We start from the raw sequence: 18,186 nt of genomic DNA on the forward strand, positions 1-18,186 counted from the left end.
AAGTGGTCATCTTCTCAATTTCACTATCTAGAGTTCAAAACTCTGCCTTTATTCCTTATCCAAAGTCCATTTAACTTTTTTAACCCAACCAAAAGCACACACTTCAACAAGAACTCTAACAGCTGAAACACAGTAACACAGTTTTGTTAAATAATGCCAAAAGAAATGCACCATGTTTTGGTTTGTGTCCCATGTGCTGGAACATTCCAGACAGCAGCTGGAAAGGGGCTTTGCCAGTCATGTAATAGCCTAGTCCTTTCTGTCTTAAGCCACTGGTAAACGCACAACAACATGGCTGACCAGTCAAAGCAGTAAGAGGTTTATATTATGAGTCAACGTGCAAGATCAATCACAAAGCAATGTCTGTAAGGCAGGAAAAGCAGAGCAAGGATTACAGTACATATCCGCCACTAGTTCTGATTTACAAACGAATAAAACATCTCTGGTTTATATCTGATTCATTGTGGGTGTCTGTCCAGGCTTGCACGGGTTAGAGATTATGGCAGTTAATACAGTAGCAGTATGTGACGAGTGGGGCGGGGCCGAGAGCTGTGGGAAAAGAGCGAGGCCGGTGAAGTAAGTGATAATGCACGACACCTGCGCCACTCACCGGTCTCGAGTCCCACGGAGGAGCTCCGGAAGGATAAAAGGAGCATGGTGCCATCGAGCATGGTGGAGCAGTCTGCCGCCATGGACGCTCGAGGTGGTGGGCTGGAGGGAGTTACCGGGGGGGCGGACGAACTCGCTGCCGGCCGCCTGGGATGTGGAGGGACGGCTGCCGTCCGTGAGGGAGCGGAGGAGCTGCCGCCGTTCGCCTGAGGCTGATTCCATCCGCCATGATGGGGAGGAGCAGGGAACGGGGGACTCCTGCCGGCCAGCGAGGGGCGATGGGGGTATGTGACGAGTGGGGCGGGGCCGAGAGGTAGCAAAGTGTCATTTCTTCAGTGTTGTCACATGAAAAGATTTAGGGTATGATGCGACAAGTTTTGCACATCAGCATTTGGCAATTATCTGTCTATAAGCCACTCTTGCTGTGTGCTTCGGGTCATTGTCCTGTTGGAAGGTAAATTTTCTGCCCAGTCTGAGGTTCTGAAAACCCAGTCCAGAGTATTCAGAACCTCAGACTGGGCAGAAAATTTACCAGAAGTTTTTAACCAGAAATTTTACCATGTCCTTTAAACATGATGCATGGAATTGAGGTTCATCAGACCAGAGAATCTTGTTTCTCACAGTCTGAGGGTCCTTTAGGTGCTTTTTTGCAAATTCCAAGAGTGTTTTCATGTGTCTTCACAGAGGATTGAATTTGGCCACACCGACATAAAGCACAGACTGGTGGAGTGTTGCAGCGATGTTTGCCCTTCTGTAGGTTTCTCCTGTCTCCACATATGATCATGGACCTCAACTAGAGTGACCATCAGCTTCTTGGTCACCACTCTAACCAAAGTCCTTCTCCATCAATTGCTCAGTTTGGCCAGGAGGCCAGCTCTAGGAAGAGTCCTGGTTGTTCCAAATGACTGCCATTATGAATAATGGAGGCTACATTCTTTTTTTTAACCTTCAATGCAGCAGATTTTTTTTCTGAACTCTTCCCCAGATATGTGGTTTGATGCAATCCTGTCTCTGAACTCTACAGGTAGTTTTTTTGACCTCAGGGCTTGGTCTTTGCTCTAATATGCATTTTCAGCTGTTAGACCTTTTATTAAGACATGTGTGCCTTTCCAAATCATACCCATTCAATTGAATTTGCCGCAGGTTAGCTTCACTCAAAGTGTGGTAACATTTACAAGCAAAATTAATGCTCCTGTGCTAAATTTCAACTGTCCCAGATATCAGATCCCAGAGTCAAGGTTTCGGTACGGTTCGGTATGTGCTATGTTTAGGGAAAAAACTATATTGTCAAATTAAAATAAAGAAAATAAGAACAAATAATCTAACTACAAGCAAAAGCACAAATAAACAGTGAAAAAAGATACAAATAAAATAAACCGTTTTCATTCAGTTTTTTTAGGTAGGTCTAACATAGTTTTTAGGTACAGAAATTGAATAAATCAAATGTAAAATAACATTGCATATTTGACTGTATAAATTAAAGATTAATCCTTATTAAAGTTACAAAAGTTATTCAAACAAGAGCAGTGAGAGATTTCCGTATTGTTGCTGTTTGATTAATATTAAGAAAGTGCTGTCACTTTAAGAGAACGCACTGATCCAGTGCACTGATACTGTACGTTCAGCCGACGATGTCTGCTAGGATACTCACCAAGACAGGCATTTTGACATAATTTTTGATTGAATTTGTCCATTCAAGCACAATACTTCAAAGAGAGCTTAATATTTGCGCGCGTTGTGAGACGCGGGTTCACGCGCTTCGGATGAGCGACCACACAGATCTTCTCACTGCGCTCGCGAGTTCACGTCTTCTGGCTCTTTAATATTTAAACTGGCAAGGCCATTATGAAATGCATTTGCAAAACATTTACTTGAAAGATACAGTATATCATATTAAAGGATGGATGACGGTGTATAACAGAGCACTTTTTCTGCAGGAAGTTCTTTATCTCTAACCATGTCTATAAAGGTAAAACAATATAGGCAGTCTGAATGCAGTGTATGATCTTTGCTTCCCTGCTTTCATTTCATACTAATAAACAGATCCCACCCAATTACATAAACACATGTGCAAGTGTGTGATAATTACAATGGCAGCTGAATGTTGATGAGAGGTTCTCTCCAGAGAGAAACCTTTTAAGCGAACCTCAAATGAAATGCTAAAGATGTTAAATTTGACCAACACTGAGCCTGCAACATGATCACACTGCACACAGATTCTTAAAGGAAACAATTTCCCACTGTGTGTTTATGCATGCTGCAATGCAGCACACTCGCGCTACACCTTTATGAAACATGCTGCTTCCTGTGCAGTAGACTGGGCGGCAGCAGCTGTTACACTCTTGACCTTCTCTTCAGTGTGTAACACATAGACACAAACTCATGCACACACACACAAACAAACAACCAGGCACACACGAACACAAACAGCACACAGATTAGTGGAGTTAATTAATTAGCTGCCAAATGAGCTAAACTGCCACCCATCAAATTACTTCTACGAACTTACCTAACAAAACTAAATGAACAACTGTATATCTCTATTAGAATATAAATGCTAAAATAAGTTTATAGCCAGAACTAACTGTATACTTGCACTTCAGCTTTTACTGCCAAATGTTTGACTGACAGATCTTCTCAAATTATAAATGTTTATTGTCATGTACAGTTACTGGTCTTTTGCTTCAATTAAGTTATTAATGAATTGAAAATAACTGACAACTGAAATACCAAAGTTGAGTTAACAAACCAATTTTTCCCATGCATGTAGTGTTAAAGGAACAACGCAATAATAATATAAAAACAACCAAGTGTAAAACAAATAAAGCTATTTTATATATATATATATATATATATATATATATATATATACACCTCGTATATAACTTGTGCAATGATGCCTCTGAATTGGCTGAAAATGACAGCAGACAGAGATGTTTCGTCAGCATTTTCAGATGCTCACTTGAACATAAGTGAACTTAAAACATGCATTTATGGATCAGACAACTTAAACCACACTTATTAGGACCGGTTTGTATTACTGGTTCATTTAAACATATCTGATTTGCCATTGTCACAGTATATGATATGCTACATCCCACTAATGCAAGTTTTTTACAATTGTGCATGCTATGAACTCCATGATGTAACAGTGTGTGTTTGAAACCAAATATATTATGAGTTCTGATGAGCTTTTAGATGCACTGAAAGGGGAAGGTGCAGGGATAAACGGATGGATGGATGAATGAATTGAAAGATAAAAGCTGACGGAGGACCGGGGGTTGGCTTTCATCGGCCGGGCTAACTGGGACACTGCGGTTAAAACTCTGTAAATCCACTTTTTCTGATCAAGTAGGATTATCGTGGCCACCGCTCAGCTTAAAGTGTGTCCTGGAGTGCTCACTTCACTTCAAACAAACACAGAGCCTGGAAACACAACCTAATAAGAGCGTCAGCTTGCAAACTTATAATATAAATGCCATGCCTCACTTTAACCTATCCTCACAGCATCTGCTAGGATGTCAGCATGTTAGGGTGGTTACAGATCCACATGAAAAGGTGGCCCATATTACTATGATATTCATTTCCAGTAAAGGTTTTTTTTATGGCAGGGAAAACATATCAATCAACAGAGCTTTTTTAAATGTATGTAATGAGCAAGACACAAGAGACTGGTCAATCAATATACTGGCTTTTGCACAGCAATTGCTCATTATAGCAACATACAGTATACCTAACCGTCCTCATCCTAAGACTAGGCTTCATTCATCAACAATAGAAAATCCCCAAACACCCGAGCATTAAACACTTACAGCCCGCCCCCGCCCCCATCTTTCTCAAAAACATAAATTTACACTTAAAACAACGTTCAAAAGTTCGGGTCAGTAAATTTTGTCCAATAAGGATGCATTAAACTGATTTTTATAATAATGCAGTTGACTTACTCTCCTAATCAAGTCTTTTCAAAGCATGCTGGGAACTAGAAATCCACTGCTCAGTTAGCAGCAAAAATTCTTCATGTAGTCTCAACATAAATGGTTTAAGTAAACTTCCGTTTTACAAATTTTAAGTAGACTGAACCCAATGGAATTAACATGACAACATATCCTGAAAGCATGAGCAAAAATAATTTTTGATTGCACTTCAAAAAATATGTTTTGAAAGATTTAAACACAGCTGAAAGACAAAAACCCATTAAGATGCATTTAAAGACGGGCTAAAAAAACCCATTACATTTCATCTGACAGAATAAGGAGATTTGAGTATGAAATATTTGACAAAACAAATAAATTCTTGGCACTCTGTATGTTCATTGTATATTGAAGAGGGAAAGTGATGGCAAATAACAGCAGCTCTGTCTTTTGAAGAACAAGCAGGTAAGTCTTGGTCAGACATAATTGCTTTCTTGTACGTTTCTCCAAAGAGAGATTTCTCAATCCTTTCAAATCTCTTCACTCCGTCTGCGTGCCATGGACGTCTTTCTAACTTGTACAGCAAATCTGCCTTTTAGTCCAAGAGCTGTTATTTTCCTGCTATTGATTGAATGCATCTCAAGGCAAATTCCCCATTTAAGGATGATTTCCAGAGAAAGAGAGAGACACAGATAAAAGCTACAATCAAAAAGCAGTAAGCTAATTCATGTTTACTAAAAGACTCAGGAAAAACACTGCTCTTAAACCTATTTTGATCATCAAAATCCCACATTAATTCAACTCAATAGCCTCCTTACGGAAATGGCTTTTCCAATATTAGTTGTTTGCAGAATCTGACACAAATTTTGTTGTTGTCGCACAACTTTCACCACGTCTCCAGCAAGACCAATAAAACTTGAGTATAAAAAGTTGCAGTTTTTGTACATACCGTGGTGTATGAAGTACGGGCTCCATTAATGGTGCGCTTTCAGAGCTGATCTGTGGACTAAAGCACTGCTGAGGTTAAGCTAAGGCAGAACCGAGATCATGTGACTGGTCTTAAAGAGAGTGGGCCACCGGGCTAATGTATTTAACGAATATATCCAAACGACTGATGATGCAGGAAGAGCAAGTGCCAGAGCAAAGCTTGAGCCATGCAAGAGGATTTGAAGCTGCTCGTCCGGCACTGTGAAGCCAGGCTAAACAAACAGGAGTAAGAGGATATTGACAACAAGAAAAGAGGAAATTGGAATGAAAGAGTGAAAAATTACCAAGCCAAGGACAACTAACACTAACAATTATTCACTCTCCCTTAGCAAGGTCAAATTTTCAGTTATAACTGTTATATATAACTGTCTATATAACTGTTGCTTGCTCCTGTCACTGTTTGATCTCTGACACTTTTGCTTTGTTCCAAATCTAGTGCGCTGCCTACCTAGGCAACTACCCTAGTAAAAAGTAATATATTTAAAATACATTTATTTCATATTAAGTATAGTTCAAATCTATTAACATATTTACTGACATATGGCTCGAGACTTACTGAAATAAAAATGATAATTAAACTTTATTTGGAGTACTACTTGTACACAATGCACATTTCTTAATATTAAGTCTAAAATTTGTTTTAATGTCACTACTGATGATGATTGTATGATCTTTGAATAATATCAGTCTTTAAATGCAAGATATTAAGGGCCAGTTTTACTAACAGCTTGCGCCAGCACAAACCGTCTTTTGGCGTTAAAATTGAACTGTCAGGTTTTACTAAAGACGCGCAGTGATGAATTAGCGATGAAAAGGCGTGGACAGTTATTTTTGCGCCTGACCTTATTGAATATGCATTTCTAGGAGTTTCCCTTTCAGATGCAAAATTTATGGAAGAATATTCAAATGAATCACGCAACGTGTTTTACTAACGTTTGCGCCCGTCAAATTACTGGCATTTGCGCCATAATTTAACCGCCAAAAAAGCATGTCTTAACTATTTTGCGCTTGAAATGGCTGCAATTATTGCTGCTGGAGGAGGCACCGCAGAGAACAGAGTGCTCGTGGTAGAAAGGAGAGGATTTTTCCTCACGTATTAATTTATTTGGAAAGAACACATTATCCGAACATATCGTTTGCCAAGTCATGTTATTTTTAATTTGCTTCAGGAAATAAAGGACGAACCCTCAACTAGAAGTCACGCAATACCAGGTCTATCAAAACGTCTTGCAACCCTTCATTTTTTGGCCTCCGGTTCTTTTCAAAGTACTGTGGCTTCTTTATTTCTTTATTCTTTATTCGCGACTACGCTAATTTGCACTGCGCTTGGTATATTGTGTTGGTCAATATGTAAATTGCGTCTGTGTTCTTTAAGTTGTTAGTAAATCACTCGCAGAAATTTCCACACCCATTGGCGCTGTTTTGGAATTGCACTCTCGCGCTAATTTGCCCTGTTTAGTAAAACTGGCCCTTGGTGCCTAAATTTGTAAAGTATATCAGTAGACAGTGTTGGGGGTAATGCATTACAAGTTATGTAATCAGATTACTTTTTTCAAGTAACTAGTAAAGTAATGCATTACTTTTACATTTACAATAAAATATCTGAGCTACTTTTTCAAATAAGTAACACCAGAGTACCTGAAGTATACTTGCAATAGTTCCACTTTAGCACAATCAAAATCAGTATATCTTTAGTTGGACTTCAGCACTACTTATGCACAATTAAAGTGCATTAAGTACAAAATTAGTTGCTCCAATTTAGCAGCCTCTAAGTATACCAGTTTAGTATACCAAAAATACAATTGCAGGGTATTTTTTATTAAGCACATACAAATATAAAATGTGCAAGCTTTACATAAGTAAAGCAGCAAATCACAGTTTGTTTTGTTCAGTGTCGTGTTTAAGGGCATAAAAATGTGTAGTCAATATCACATTTGCTACAATAACAAACCAGTGTGCAACTAATGAATGTAGTCAAAATATGTAGTCAAAATTTTGCGGGCAAAAAAGTCCATTGTTTATTGTCAATATAGTGTATAGTCACTTTTAAACCAAGCATCTTTCTGTTGGTTAATTCAGAAAGTTTGATCATCTTATACATGTTGTTGTTTGCATTTGCATGGATTTCTATCAAAATGACTGAATTTCACCTGTAAAAAATTCACTGAAAGATGGTAAATCTGACCACACCACAAGTCTTCAATGAATCACAAATATCTGCCCTCTATATGACAGTCTACACACATACGTATGGGTTGTGAAAGAGGAAAACACATGTACACACATAAATGTCACAGCACAATACACACATTGTTGCTGTTGATGATGAAATACCTGGGGCTAATGGTGGCCCAGATCCCAAAAACACACAAAACAAATCACTTCAGGTGTCCACAAATACCCCTGGCAGCATAAAACCATCAACACATTAGATCTAAAGCTTTTTTTTAAACATACAATGGAGCTAAAAACCTATCAGACTGAAAAACAAATCAGTGTTTTTTTTCCTAGATTGTAGTTAAAGCTACCATAAGGTAATGAAAAGGTTGTGACATGATTCAGGCCAAAATCACCATTTTAATGGGTATTCAGACATTTGATGCATTTAAAAATGGCCACTTCTTATGCTAGGCCAATTTTTACTACTATTTTCATCTCATCGATCTCATAACAAAAAAAGGGTGGGGGGAATTTGTGAAAAGTAATGGGACACCAAAGCGTGCCGGATTCATGGAAAGTGGCCTATATGAAGCTCTACAGATAGATCTGAATAAAAAATGGGCCATTCGGGTCCATTCTGTCGTGTTTGCAGAGGGTAGCAAAGGATGATATTTCTAGGCTGGGGTTGAAAAATAGACCTGCTCTGAGATGGCTTACCAACTGTGGTGCAGAATACAAATAATGCCGGCTTATATTTATGGCAGGATGCTGTCAGTGGTCTGGATCCAAAAATAAACCCCACCAGAGTGAAGCAAAAAAAAAAAAAAAAACACAACACAATTCACAAAGGACTCACATCTAATAGTGTCAAGCCAATCACAATGATGAAATCAATGCAGGAGAAGGACATAACTACATATTTTATCTAAAAGCGAAAACTGACTGTAAACAGGCAGTGATGTATGTGCTAGCGCCCCCGAGCCAAGCTGAATATACAACACGTACCTGCATTATGAACAGTGTTGGGCAAGTTACTCTGAAAATGTAATTAAATTACTGATTAATCCTTTTAAAAGTAATCACGTTACTTTTCCAATTACTTTATTTCAAAAGTAATTAGTTACATTACTAGTTACGTTACTTTTTTCTGTGACTACATCCATGAAATCCCAGCAAAAACTCTCCCGATAAATATTTGTTATTAAAGCATCAACATTCACAAAACACAGTTATTTTAAACTAAAGCAAGCATAGGCTGCTGCCAGCAAATAGCGCTGCTTTTATAATCTCTAAAAAGATGACATCCGTTCATCGCAATCTCACAAAGCTCTGTTATAACACAATGAATCTTTCATAATGTCTACAATTCGTGTGTTATAATGAGAGGATTCGTGAGCATGCACATTTCAGCACTGCACTCCTGACCGGACATTGCGTTCCAGAAATCAACTCAAAACTCAACGCAGCAAACACGTGTTATAGCCTAAATAGAAAATCTGCCTACGCTTGCACCTGACGCCTGTTAATCGTTTTTATTTTATTTTATATTAGTTCTTGTTGCTTTTGTGCAATAGATGAATAACAATTTATTTGTTTTAGATATTTTATGTTTAGATATTTCTATTTTGCGGGAGTCCCGTGAATCATTTTATTCTCCGCATCCCGCACACACACCCGTCCTCACCCACACTCGCCCATCTTGTCCCGCACCGCTGTTGCGTCAGGTCTCGCGGGAGCAGGTCTCTAATCCGCTGGCACTTGACTCGACAGTTCGTGTGCTACATCCTTTTTACAATCTCTAGATTATAAAACACTGCATTGTCATCAATGTAACGCGGCAGTAACGTATAGAGACCTCGGCTTGTAACTATACTCTAATTACTATTTTGAAAATTATAACGCGTTAAATTACTCCGTTACTAAAAAAGTAATCAAATTACAGTAACACGTTACTAAGTAATGTGTTACTGCCCAACACTGATTATGAATTATAGTATGACATTTAAGAATTGTCTAACAAATCATGTGCTGTAAGACTCCGATTTAAAGTTTAATACAAAAAACAATAATACTAGAAATATCTCTTAACATATTTTGAAAGCATACATTAAGAAGAATAAGTGAGTCAAGTACCGTACATGTGTAGAGCTGTTTTTTGTTTTTCTACAGTCATGTGTTATTGTGACAAAGTGTCTGTCATTGTCCTCCAGCAGAAAATCCACCAACCTCTTTCCAGCTCCCAGTATGAGAAGATTACATTTTCATGGGTGGCAAATTGAAATTTGGTCTTTTCTTGCCCTCACTAAGAGGCTGATAGCTGCATGTTGCTGTCAGAGGCGTCCCTCTCTTATCCTGTGTCTAGGTGAAGTATCGACTGCAGCTAAAGCTGACCGGCTCTTTTCATTAAAGACGACTGGGGACCAACCGACCAGCAGGGGGGTGAAAAACAGGCTTCAGCAGAGGACAAAAACAAGCATGTAAAGACGAGAGATGAAAGAGTACAAATGCACCAAAACCCAGATAAGAAAGCAAGTGATCTGTTAATTAATCATAAGATTTTCATGTCATTAGGACCCATCAATGGATCGGGAACACATTCTTCCGCATTCTGTTGTAATAAATCATATTTTAATTAGGAAAAAATGCAAAGTATGTAAATATTAAATGATAGACAGACAGACAGACAGATAAATAGACAATTCCTGTCTAGATTTAAGGTATTCAGGATTAAAATTTTTCATAAGCCAGGTATGAGCTTGAGATAAATATTTTTCTTGAAATAAATAAATAACTTATACTCACTTTATTCAAAAACGTACTAATTTAATTTAAATTTATTTTATACTTGTTAAATGTAACAATAAATCAGTTTTCAGACCTAATTAAATAGTTATAAATATGTCTTTTTTGTCTAAAAAGGCAATTAAATGTAAATTAAAAGAGTAACTTTTCAAAATGTGAATTAAATAAGTAGTTTTTAATGAATTATAAATTGAGCTTAATTTTAAATCTATTTATCTGACATGTAATAATGTAGTGAAATGTAGCAAATAATACAATATTAAATCACTTTTCAAATTGACAAATAAATAAGACATATTAAAAAATATTAGTTAAACCTCAGACAGAAAAGAGAGGGACAACATGGTGTTTCTATCGAGCCAGACCTGTGATATGCATTATTAGCGACCACCAGTCAAGGAGAATAATCACTTTTTTTTTTTTCACGTCATGTTGAATGTTTCATATATGAGGCTAGAGAACAATGTGTGCACTGTAGGTGCTAAATTATTTCACACATCAAAAACCATCTCGGACACTGCAACTGACCCAGATGGAGGGTTTTCGCCTTGGGGGGAAAACAGTGCGCTAGCGTAAAAAAGACTGATCCCTCACTTTCTCTCTCTCCATTCACTTTCAATCTCTCTCGCTCTTTCTGAACAACAGCCTGCTAAGACACAGCTCAGCAAGAATCTGGCTCGGAAATCGCTTCACACAGCTGACATTAAAGACAGCTCATGCCCAGCGGCAATTCATGGACATGGTTCACATCCTCGTGACATCTATGGGAAACGTGCATCTGTATATACCAGTGATGAAAGAGCCTGTGTGGAGAGAGGTGCAGCAGACTCCCATGATGCTCTATGGTGAATATCACAATCGTGTACAGCTCACATGAAGACATCACACTTGCGGATATCCTCTCGGTTTCTCAGGCTGTGAAGCTGATCACGTGACGATGCGACTTCACGCTATTCCTGACTGTGGCACAGCGGAAACAAGCCATGGATCTTCATTAGTGGGAATCACTGATCGCTTGTTTTTGGGAGAACATATTGAAGATGTTTTTAGTAATGATGTGACTCATGAGGTTAATGAAGCACCTGCTGCATCAGTGTTACTGAAAGTCTAAATGTCAGATATGTTATTAAGCATTAAAGGGAAATTGAAAATGAGTGCTGTGTCATCATTTACTCACCTTCAGGTCATTTCAAACTTTCATGTAACACAAAAAATTTAACTTTGCATAAGCATGTAGTTTCCAAGGGCTACCCAAGTCCAAAAAGTACAAAAACGCATCATAAATGTAGTGATCCATGCACTATTTCAAGTCTTTTGAAGCAATACTTGACATACAGACCATAGTCTAGCTCTCAAATCTCAGCCAAACATCCACATATTCAATCTCTGTGCATAATGAGATATGCAAGAACCAATGAAGTTGTTCTTTTCATATGTATTGTTCATTGTGTAAAAAATGATGAACACATGCTCTCTCTTCAAAACCCAGCCCTCCATAGACATGTAAGCCAACTTGGTAACAGCAAACCCAGTGACAAACACATATTGATAAATGTGTTACTGAGATATCTTCTTATAGATAGTCAAAAATGTCTTTCTGCTTTTCACTTTTGTAACTGTGGTAACTAAAAAAAAACGTCTCGGTTACGTATGGTAACCCTCGTTCCCTGAAGGAGGGAACTGAGACGTCACGTCGGATGACCGACGAATTGGGATCTCGCTTAGAGAGACCAATCTACTTCGAGTGTAAACTAAACGCGCGCTGAACTCGTTCAGTCTTCTTCTCTCAGTAGAGTAGTCAGGAGCAGAACGATGTGATCGCTCGGCTCCGAAGCGAAAAGCTGAATATGCGCTGCATCTGCTGCCTACTTATACTCACGCTGTGATCAGCGGCAGCTGGATGCAATAATCGCATGCCAATGTGCATTGGCTTGTTTAGTTTACACTCGAAGTAGATTGGTCTCTCTAAGCGAGATCCCAATTCGTCGGTCATCCGACGTGACGTCGAGAGTGACCGACTGAAAGGGAACTGTATATACTATTAAGTATGTATGGCTAGCTCACAGTACAGTACGCATTCAGTTTTTAGACTAATGCAAAATCACTAGATGATTCTCGGCGGACTGAAGAAAAAAAATCTAATAAAATTAAATACAACTATTTATTTTATATCTTTGGTTACATAGCACAATATCGGACCATTAATATTTTAATATTAATTGCCATATTTATATTTAAGCCAACACATATAAAGCGGTTTATTATTGTTGTTATTGAAAATTTTATTTATTAAAAAAACATTTTCCTTAATTGAAATAAAGCTGAAATAAGTATATAATTATTAGATAAAAAACTTAAAGTTAAACAACTTAAATGAAAATTAGAAGCAAGTTTGTTAGTTGAAGTACTAAAATTATTAAAACTCAAACTGAAAAAAATAAAGCTAAATAGAAATATTTTAAAAAGCAAAAAACTAACAAAAATGACAATCACAAGTAATTTACTAAAATTAAAACTGAAAATTTCAAAATGAAAGCTAATTGAAAATGTTCATAAATACTATAAATAATACTAAAATAACACTGAAGCGATTTTGTGGGATTTATAATCAGGCAGTAAGTAAAGCTTGTTCAGTGAATAGAATTGCTTTGGGGTTCAAAGGAGATAAAATCTTGCACAACACCAACAACACTGCGTGTGTGATCAAAGCACCACTCAACCTGATTCTAAAGGTCACATGGTCAAATGCAATTATTATTTGTGAAGTCCACCAATAACGTTACGGCATCTACTGGGTGAAATGTTCACTACAACCAACAACATAGTCTCTTGACAACTTCCATTTATTTATAAAAAAAAATAAAAAAAATAAATAAATAAATAAAACACACTCAGTGTGAACGATCCTTAACTCATTCTTCCTTTGGGCTGCTGTTGGCCAATTCATTCTGCGGTCCAAAGGATGTGTGCTCCACAGCGCGCAATGACCTTTCATGATAATTACAGCTGCTCAGCTGTCCTAGGGCTCCTCAACCTAAAAGTAGCCGTTATGTATTATGTAACCGAGTGATGGCAGAAGTGCAAGTTTGATTTAAAACATCCGACATGTCCTCTGACAAGGGTGAGCGGCTTTCCACTGGCTATGATTTCTACAAACATGAGGCTTTCACACAGACATCAGCCAGATCACACACTGATCAGCTACTAAATGTCAGTATTGTTGGTCATAGTAAGCTGGATGTCCTACCAAAGACTATGGACAAATATACAATGACGGTTCACTCCTATTACTTGTGAATGTGAGAAATTGCAACACAATATGGCAGAATATTGCTGATTGGTAAAGTCATTCCGTCACTGCATTGGCCGTTAGAAGCTCCGGTTCCCATTGAGACACGCTTATGACTGCACATGCGCATTGGCTGGTCTAGATTGAAAAATAAGCCTTTTAACACTATTTGAGCAAACATTTATGGGGCAGTTAATTTCAGATTTTGTTGCTGATTTGACATTTATGACCCTGGACCACAAAACCAGTCATAAGTAGCACGGGTATATTTGTAGCAATAGCCAACAATACATTGTATGGGTCAAAATGATCTATTTTTTAATGCAAACAAATCATTAGGATAATAATAATAATAATAATAATAATAATAATAATAATAATAATAATAATAATAATAATAATAATAATAATAATAATAATAATAATAATAATAATAATAATAATAATAATAATAATAATAATAATAATAATAATAATAATAATAATAATAATAATAATAATAATAATACATTTTATTTAAGGCGCCTTTCAAATCACTCAAGGTCACCGTACATCAGGAGCAAATAAATAAATAAAACAGCAATAAATAACAATAAATAGCAATATCAATGAACCATAAAAAAGAGCAGTTAAAAAAAAAAACAATTAAAGATTTGAGTGTAGACAGTAATCATGTAGGATAAGCTATTCTGAATAAGTGAGTTTTGAGTTTAGCTTTGAATTGGGATAACGAATCTAAGTTGCGAATGTTAACTGGGAGAGAATTCCAAAGGCGAGGAACAGCACAGCTAAAGGCTCTATGACCCATGGTGGTTAGATGAGCCGTGGGTGTATGGAGAAGACCCAGTGAGGAAGAATGAAGGGTTCGAGAAGGGGTGTAGGGCTGAATAAGATCTGAGAGGTAAGTTGGAGCGAGGTTATGGAGAGTTTTATACGCGAGAAGAAGAATTTTAAATTCAATGCAAAATTTGATGGGAAGCCAATGAAGCTGTTTAAGAGATGGAGTAATGTGTTGTATAGATGGAGTCTGGGTTATGATACGAGAAGCTGAATTCTGAATCAACTGGAGTTTATGGAGAAGCTTGTGTGGTAAATCAAATAAAAGAGAATTATAGTAGTCGATGCGAGAGGTGACAAGTGAGTGAACTAGAATGGCAGTACTGTGTGGGGTGAGAGATGAATGAAGGTGAGCAATATTATGGAGATGAAAGTAACAAGACTGGGTTATACTATTAATGTGAGCTTCAAATGAAAGAGTGCTGTCAAAGATGACCCCCAAGTTCTTAACCTGGCAAGAAGGAGAAACGGAGGAACCATCAATGGAAAAGAAAAACTACAGGACCTAGAGAGAATAGAGTTAGTGCCTACAAGGAGTACTTCAGTGCGATACCAATAGCAGATAAACAGTTTAACAAAATATTATGTGAAATGGTATCAAAAGCTGCATTCAAATCAAGCAAAACAAGAATAGATAAGGACCCACCATCAGCAGCCATTAACCGATCATTTGTTACTCTCACCAAGGCGGTTTCGGTACTATGCTTGGGACGAAATCCTGACTGAAAACACTCATATAAGTTATTATTACTAAGAAGAGCTTGGACCTGTGCTGCAACTGCTTTTTCAAGAATTTTCTAAATAAAAGGAAGATTTGAAATTTGACGGAAGTTATCTAAATTGTTAGGGTCTGCACCAGGTTTTTTAAGAATTGGGGTTATAGCAGCTATTTTAAAAGATGATGGAAAAGTGCCAGAGCTAAGGGAAGTACTAAGGTGAGCTTGGACCTGTGCTGCAACTGCTTTTTCAAGAATTTACGAAATAAAAGGAAGATTTGAAATGGTACGGATGTTATCTAAATTATTAGGATCTGCACCAGGTTTTTTAAGAATTGGGGTTATAGCAGCTATTTTAAAAGGTGATGGAACAGTGCCAGAGCTAAGGGAAGTATGAACAATATGAGTTATAAGAGGAGAAAGAGAAGGAAGACAGGCTTTTACCAGGTGAGTTGGTATGGAATCAAGTAAGCATGTGGAAGAATTAGATTTATAAATAAGATTAGAAATTTCTAATTCAGATGGCGGGGTAAAAGAAGAGAAAAGAATCGGTTGAAACACTGTATAATGAATTACAGTATGGGTTAGCCGGAGAGGCCAAATGTTGGTGGATAGCAGTTATTTTGTTACTGAAAAAAGACAAATTCATCACATTGAGCAGTGCAGTACAGGTGTGCAGGAAGGCTGTACCAGGGAGTAAACCAGGGTGCAGAGTTAGTGAAAGATACAGTCCGAGTTTTAAGAGGTGCAAAATTGTCCAGGAGCTGTCGTAATTCAGAATTATAAAAGGAGACCAGCTCATCAGAGGAAGAGAGATGGTCACTGTGTGGGAGGTTGGTGATTACAACAGTAAAAGCTGAGGGGTTGATTTTTTTTTATATTATGGAATGTCATAGAACGTTGTTGCCTGGATCTAGAGAGTGTAACATTAACATTGAAAGAAAACAATTTATGATCGGATATGGGTATTGCAGTTGCCGAGCAGTCCAGAGGTGTAACACCTGAACAGTAAACAAGGTCCAGAGTCGATATTCGTTGATATAATTAATACTTATATTGAGTAAAGATCATGTTCCATGAAGATATTTTGTAAATTTCCTACCGTAAATATATCAAAACTTACTTTTTGATTAGTAATATGCATGACTAAGGACTTAATTTGGACAACTTTAAAGGCAATTTTCTCAATATTTAGATGTGTTTTCACCCTCAGATTCCAGATTTTCAAATAGTTGTATCTCGGCCAAATATTGTCCTATCAAACCATACATCAATGAAAAGCTTATTTATTCAGCTTTCAGATGATGTATAAATCTCAATTAAAAAAAAATTGACCCTTATGACTGGTTTTGTGGTCCAGGGTCACATATGTAATTTAATTTCGAGTTCAGCAAGCAGTTTTTGAGATTTCAGGATTCCCCTGTTCATTTAGATAGGACTTGGTCTTAGATGCCCGAAACAGCTGCCCGGAGGCGTTGCAAATATAGCTGCCGAGTAGAGTAGAAGAGTAGAGTTGGGGTACTTCGACTCGGGACTTGGACTCAGTTTTGAAATGGACAATGACAACATGTGTCACATTAAAGTTAAAAAACAAGTAACAACATAAAATTAAGACAAAAAGTTCATAAAGGGATAGTTTACCCAAAAATTAAAATTCTGTCATTAATTACTCACCCTCATGTCACTGCAAAACCGTAAAACCTCCTTTCATCTTCAAAACATGAATTAAGGTATTTTTGATGAAATACGAGAGCTCGCTGACCCTCCATAGACAGCGAGGATAATACCACAATCAAGGCACAGAAATGTAAGGACATCATTAAAATAAAAGTGGTTCAAACATAATTTTATAAAGCTACAAAAATACTTTTTGTACTTTTTGTGTAGGGTCAGAGAGCTCTCGGATTTCATAAAAAAAATCTTAATCTGTGTTCCGAAGATGAACGAAGGTCTTACGGGTTTGGAACGACATGAGGAGTAATTAAAGGGTTAGTTCACCCAAAAATGAAAATTAGCCCATGTTTTACTCCAGGGGTGGCACTAGGGGTGGGCTAAGGGGGGTGAAGCCCCGAATGTTTTCAGTAAAGCCCCGAATGTTTATATATATATACTAGGCCTATATTTAAAGTATATTCTAAATATATACTATATTTAATCATAGTCTTTTATACACAGTCTTCAGGAGTCAGGACACACACATGCATTTAGAGCGATTATATGTTTTGTTAGCATGGTCTGTGGCAGACTTTTCTTCGTGTCAGGGCAACAGTTCAATTAACAAGAAGTAAATATATGTAGCTTAAATTGTAGAGACAATGTATATTGTCTTTTGTTCTATTTCACTAACGAAAATGGTTCCAAACAAAGCCATGTTGTGCATCTCTAGCAACACGGTTTATTATTACTATAAAACAGTTTTTTGTAACTTCCGCTAACTGTCGTACGCGCGTTCCCGAAAGACTGCCTTTTTGGCGGATGACGTAGGTGTAGAGCATGCGCTTGTGACTCTTGTGAAAACCAACGTTTGTTTACAGGAGCAAAGGAAGCAAATTTTCCTTACTTTATCAAAGGAAAACCAGTCTCCTCTTGGCTTATATCAAAATCGTGCAACATTTTTCTTTACAAATCATGATTTTGTACTTATAATTCCGATACTTATGACCGGCGCTTTGTTTTGTTCTCTCTCTGTCGCGCTTCCGCGTTCGTCACTAATCACCGGTGCGCATGACACGTACGTCCTGCGTCATCCGCCAGACCGGCTTCCGCCTACGACAGTTAGAAGTGAAAGAAAGGCGTTTATATTTTTTTAAATATGGATATTTTTCTTACAAAAACGCATCGATTTGCAACAGGAGGCCTTTATCCCCACCCCCCA

General features: G+C 37.5%; 1 protein-coding gene across 4 annotated transcripts in view; it reads right to left on the bottom strand.

Annotated features, from left to right (window-relative positions):
• LOC107666800 (oxidation resistance protein 1-like) overlaps nt 1–18,186 on the bottom strand; it is a 172,470-nt gene that overhangs the window by 110,555 nt on the left and 43,729 nt on the right. The window contains exon 1 of one of the 4 annotated variants that reach the window (XM_016458244.1): nt 5,470–5,543. The exons of the other annotated variants lie outside the window; for them this stretch is intronic. Within the exon in view, the coding sequence (XP_016313730.1) occupies nt 5,470–5,495 (26 nt within the window). The 5' untranslated portion in view covers nt 5,496–5,543. Of the gene's footprint in view, nt 1–5,469; nt 5,544–18,186 lie in introns of those variants that run through there. 4 annotated transcript variants of the gene reach the window in all.

This window comes from Sinocyclocheilus anshuiensis, unplaced genomic scaffold (genome assembly GCF_001515605.1).
Source record: "Sinocyclocheilus anshuiensis isolate Anshui unplaced genomic scaffold, SAMN03320099.WGS_v1.1 scaffold267, whole genome shotgun sequence".
NCBI lineage: Eukaryota > Metazoa > Chordata > Actinopteri > Cypriniformes > Cyprinidae > Sinocyclocheilus > Sinocyclocheilus anshuiensis.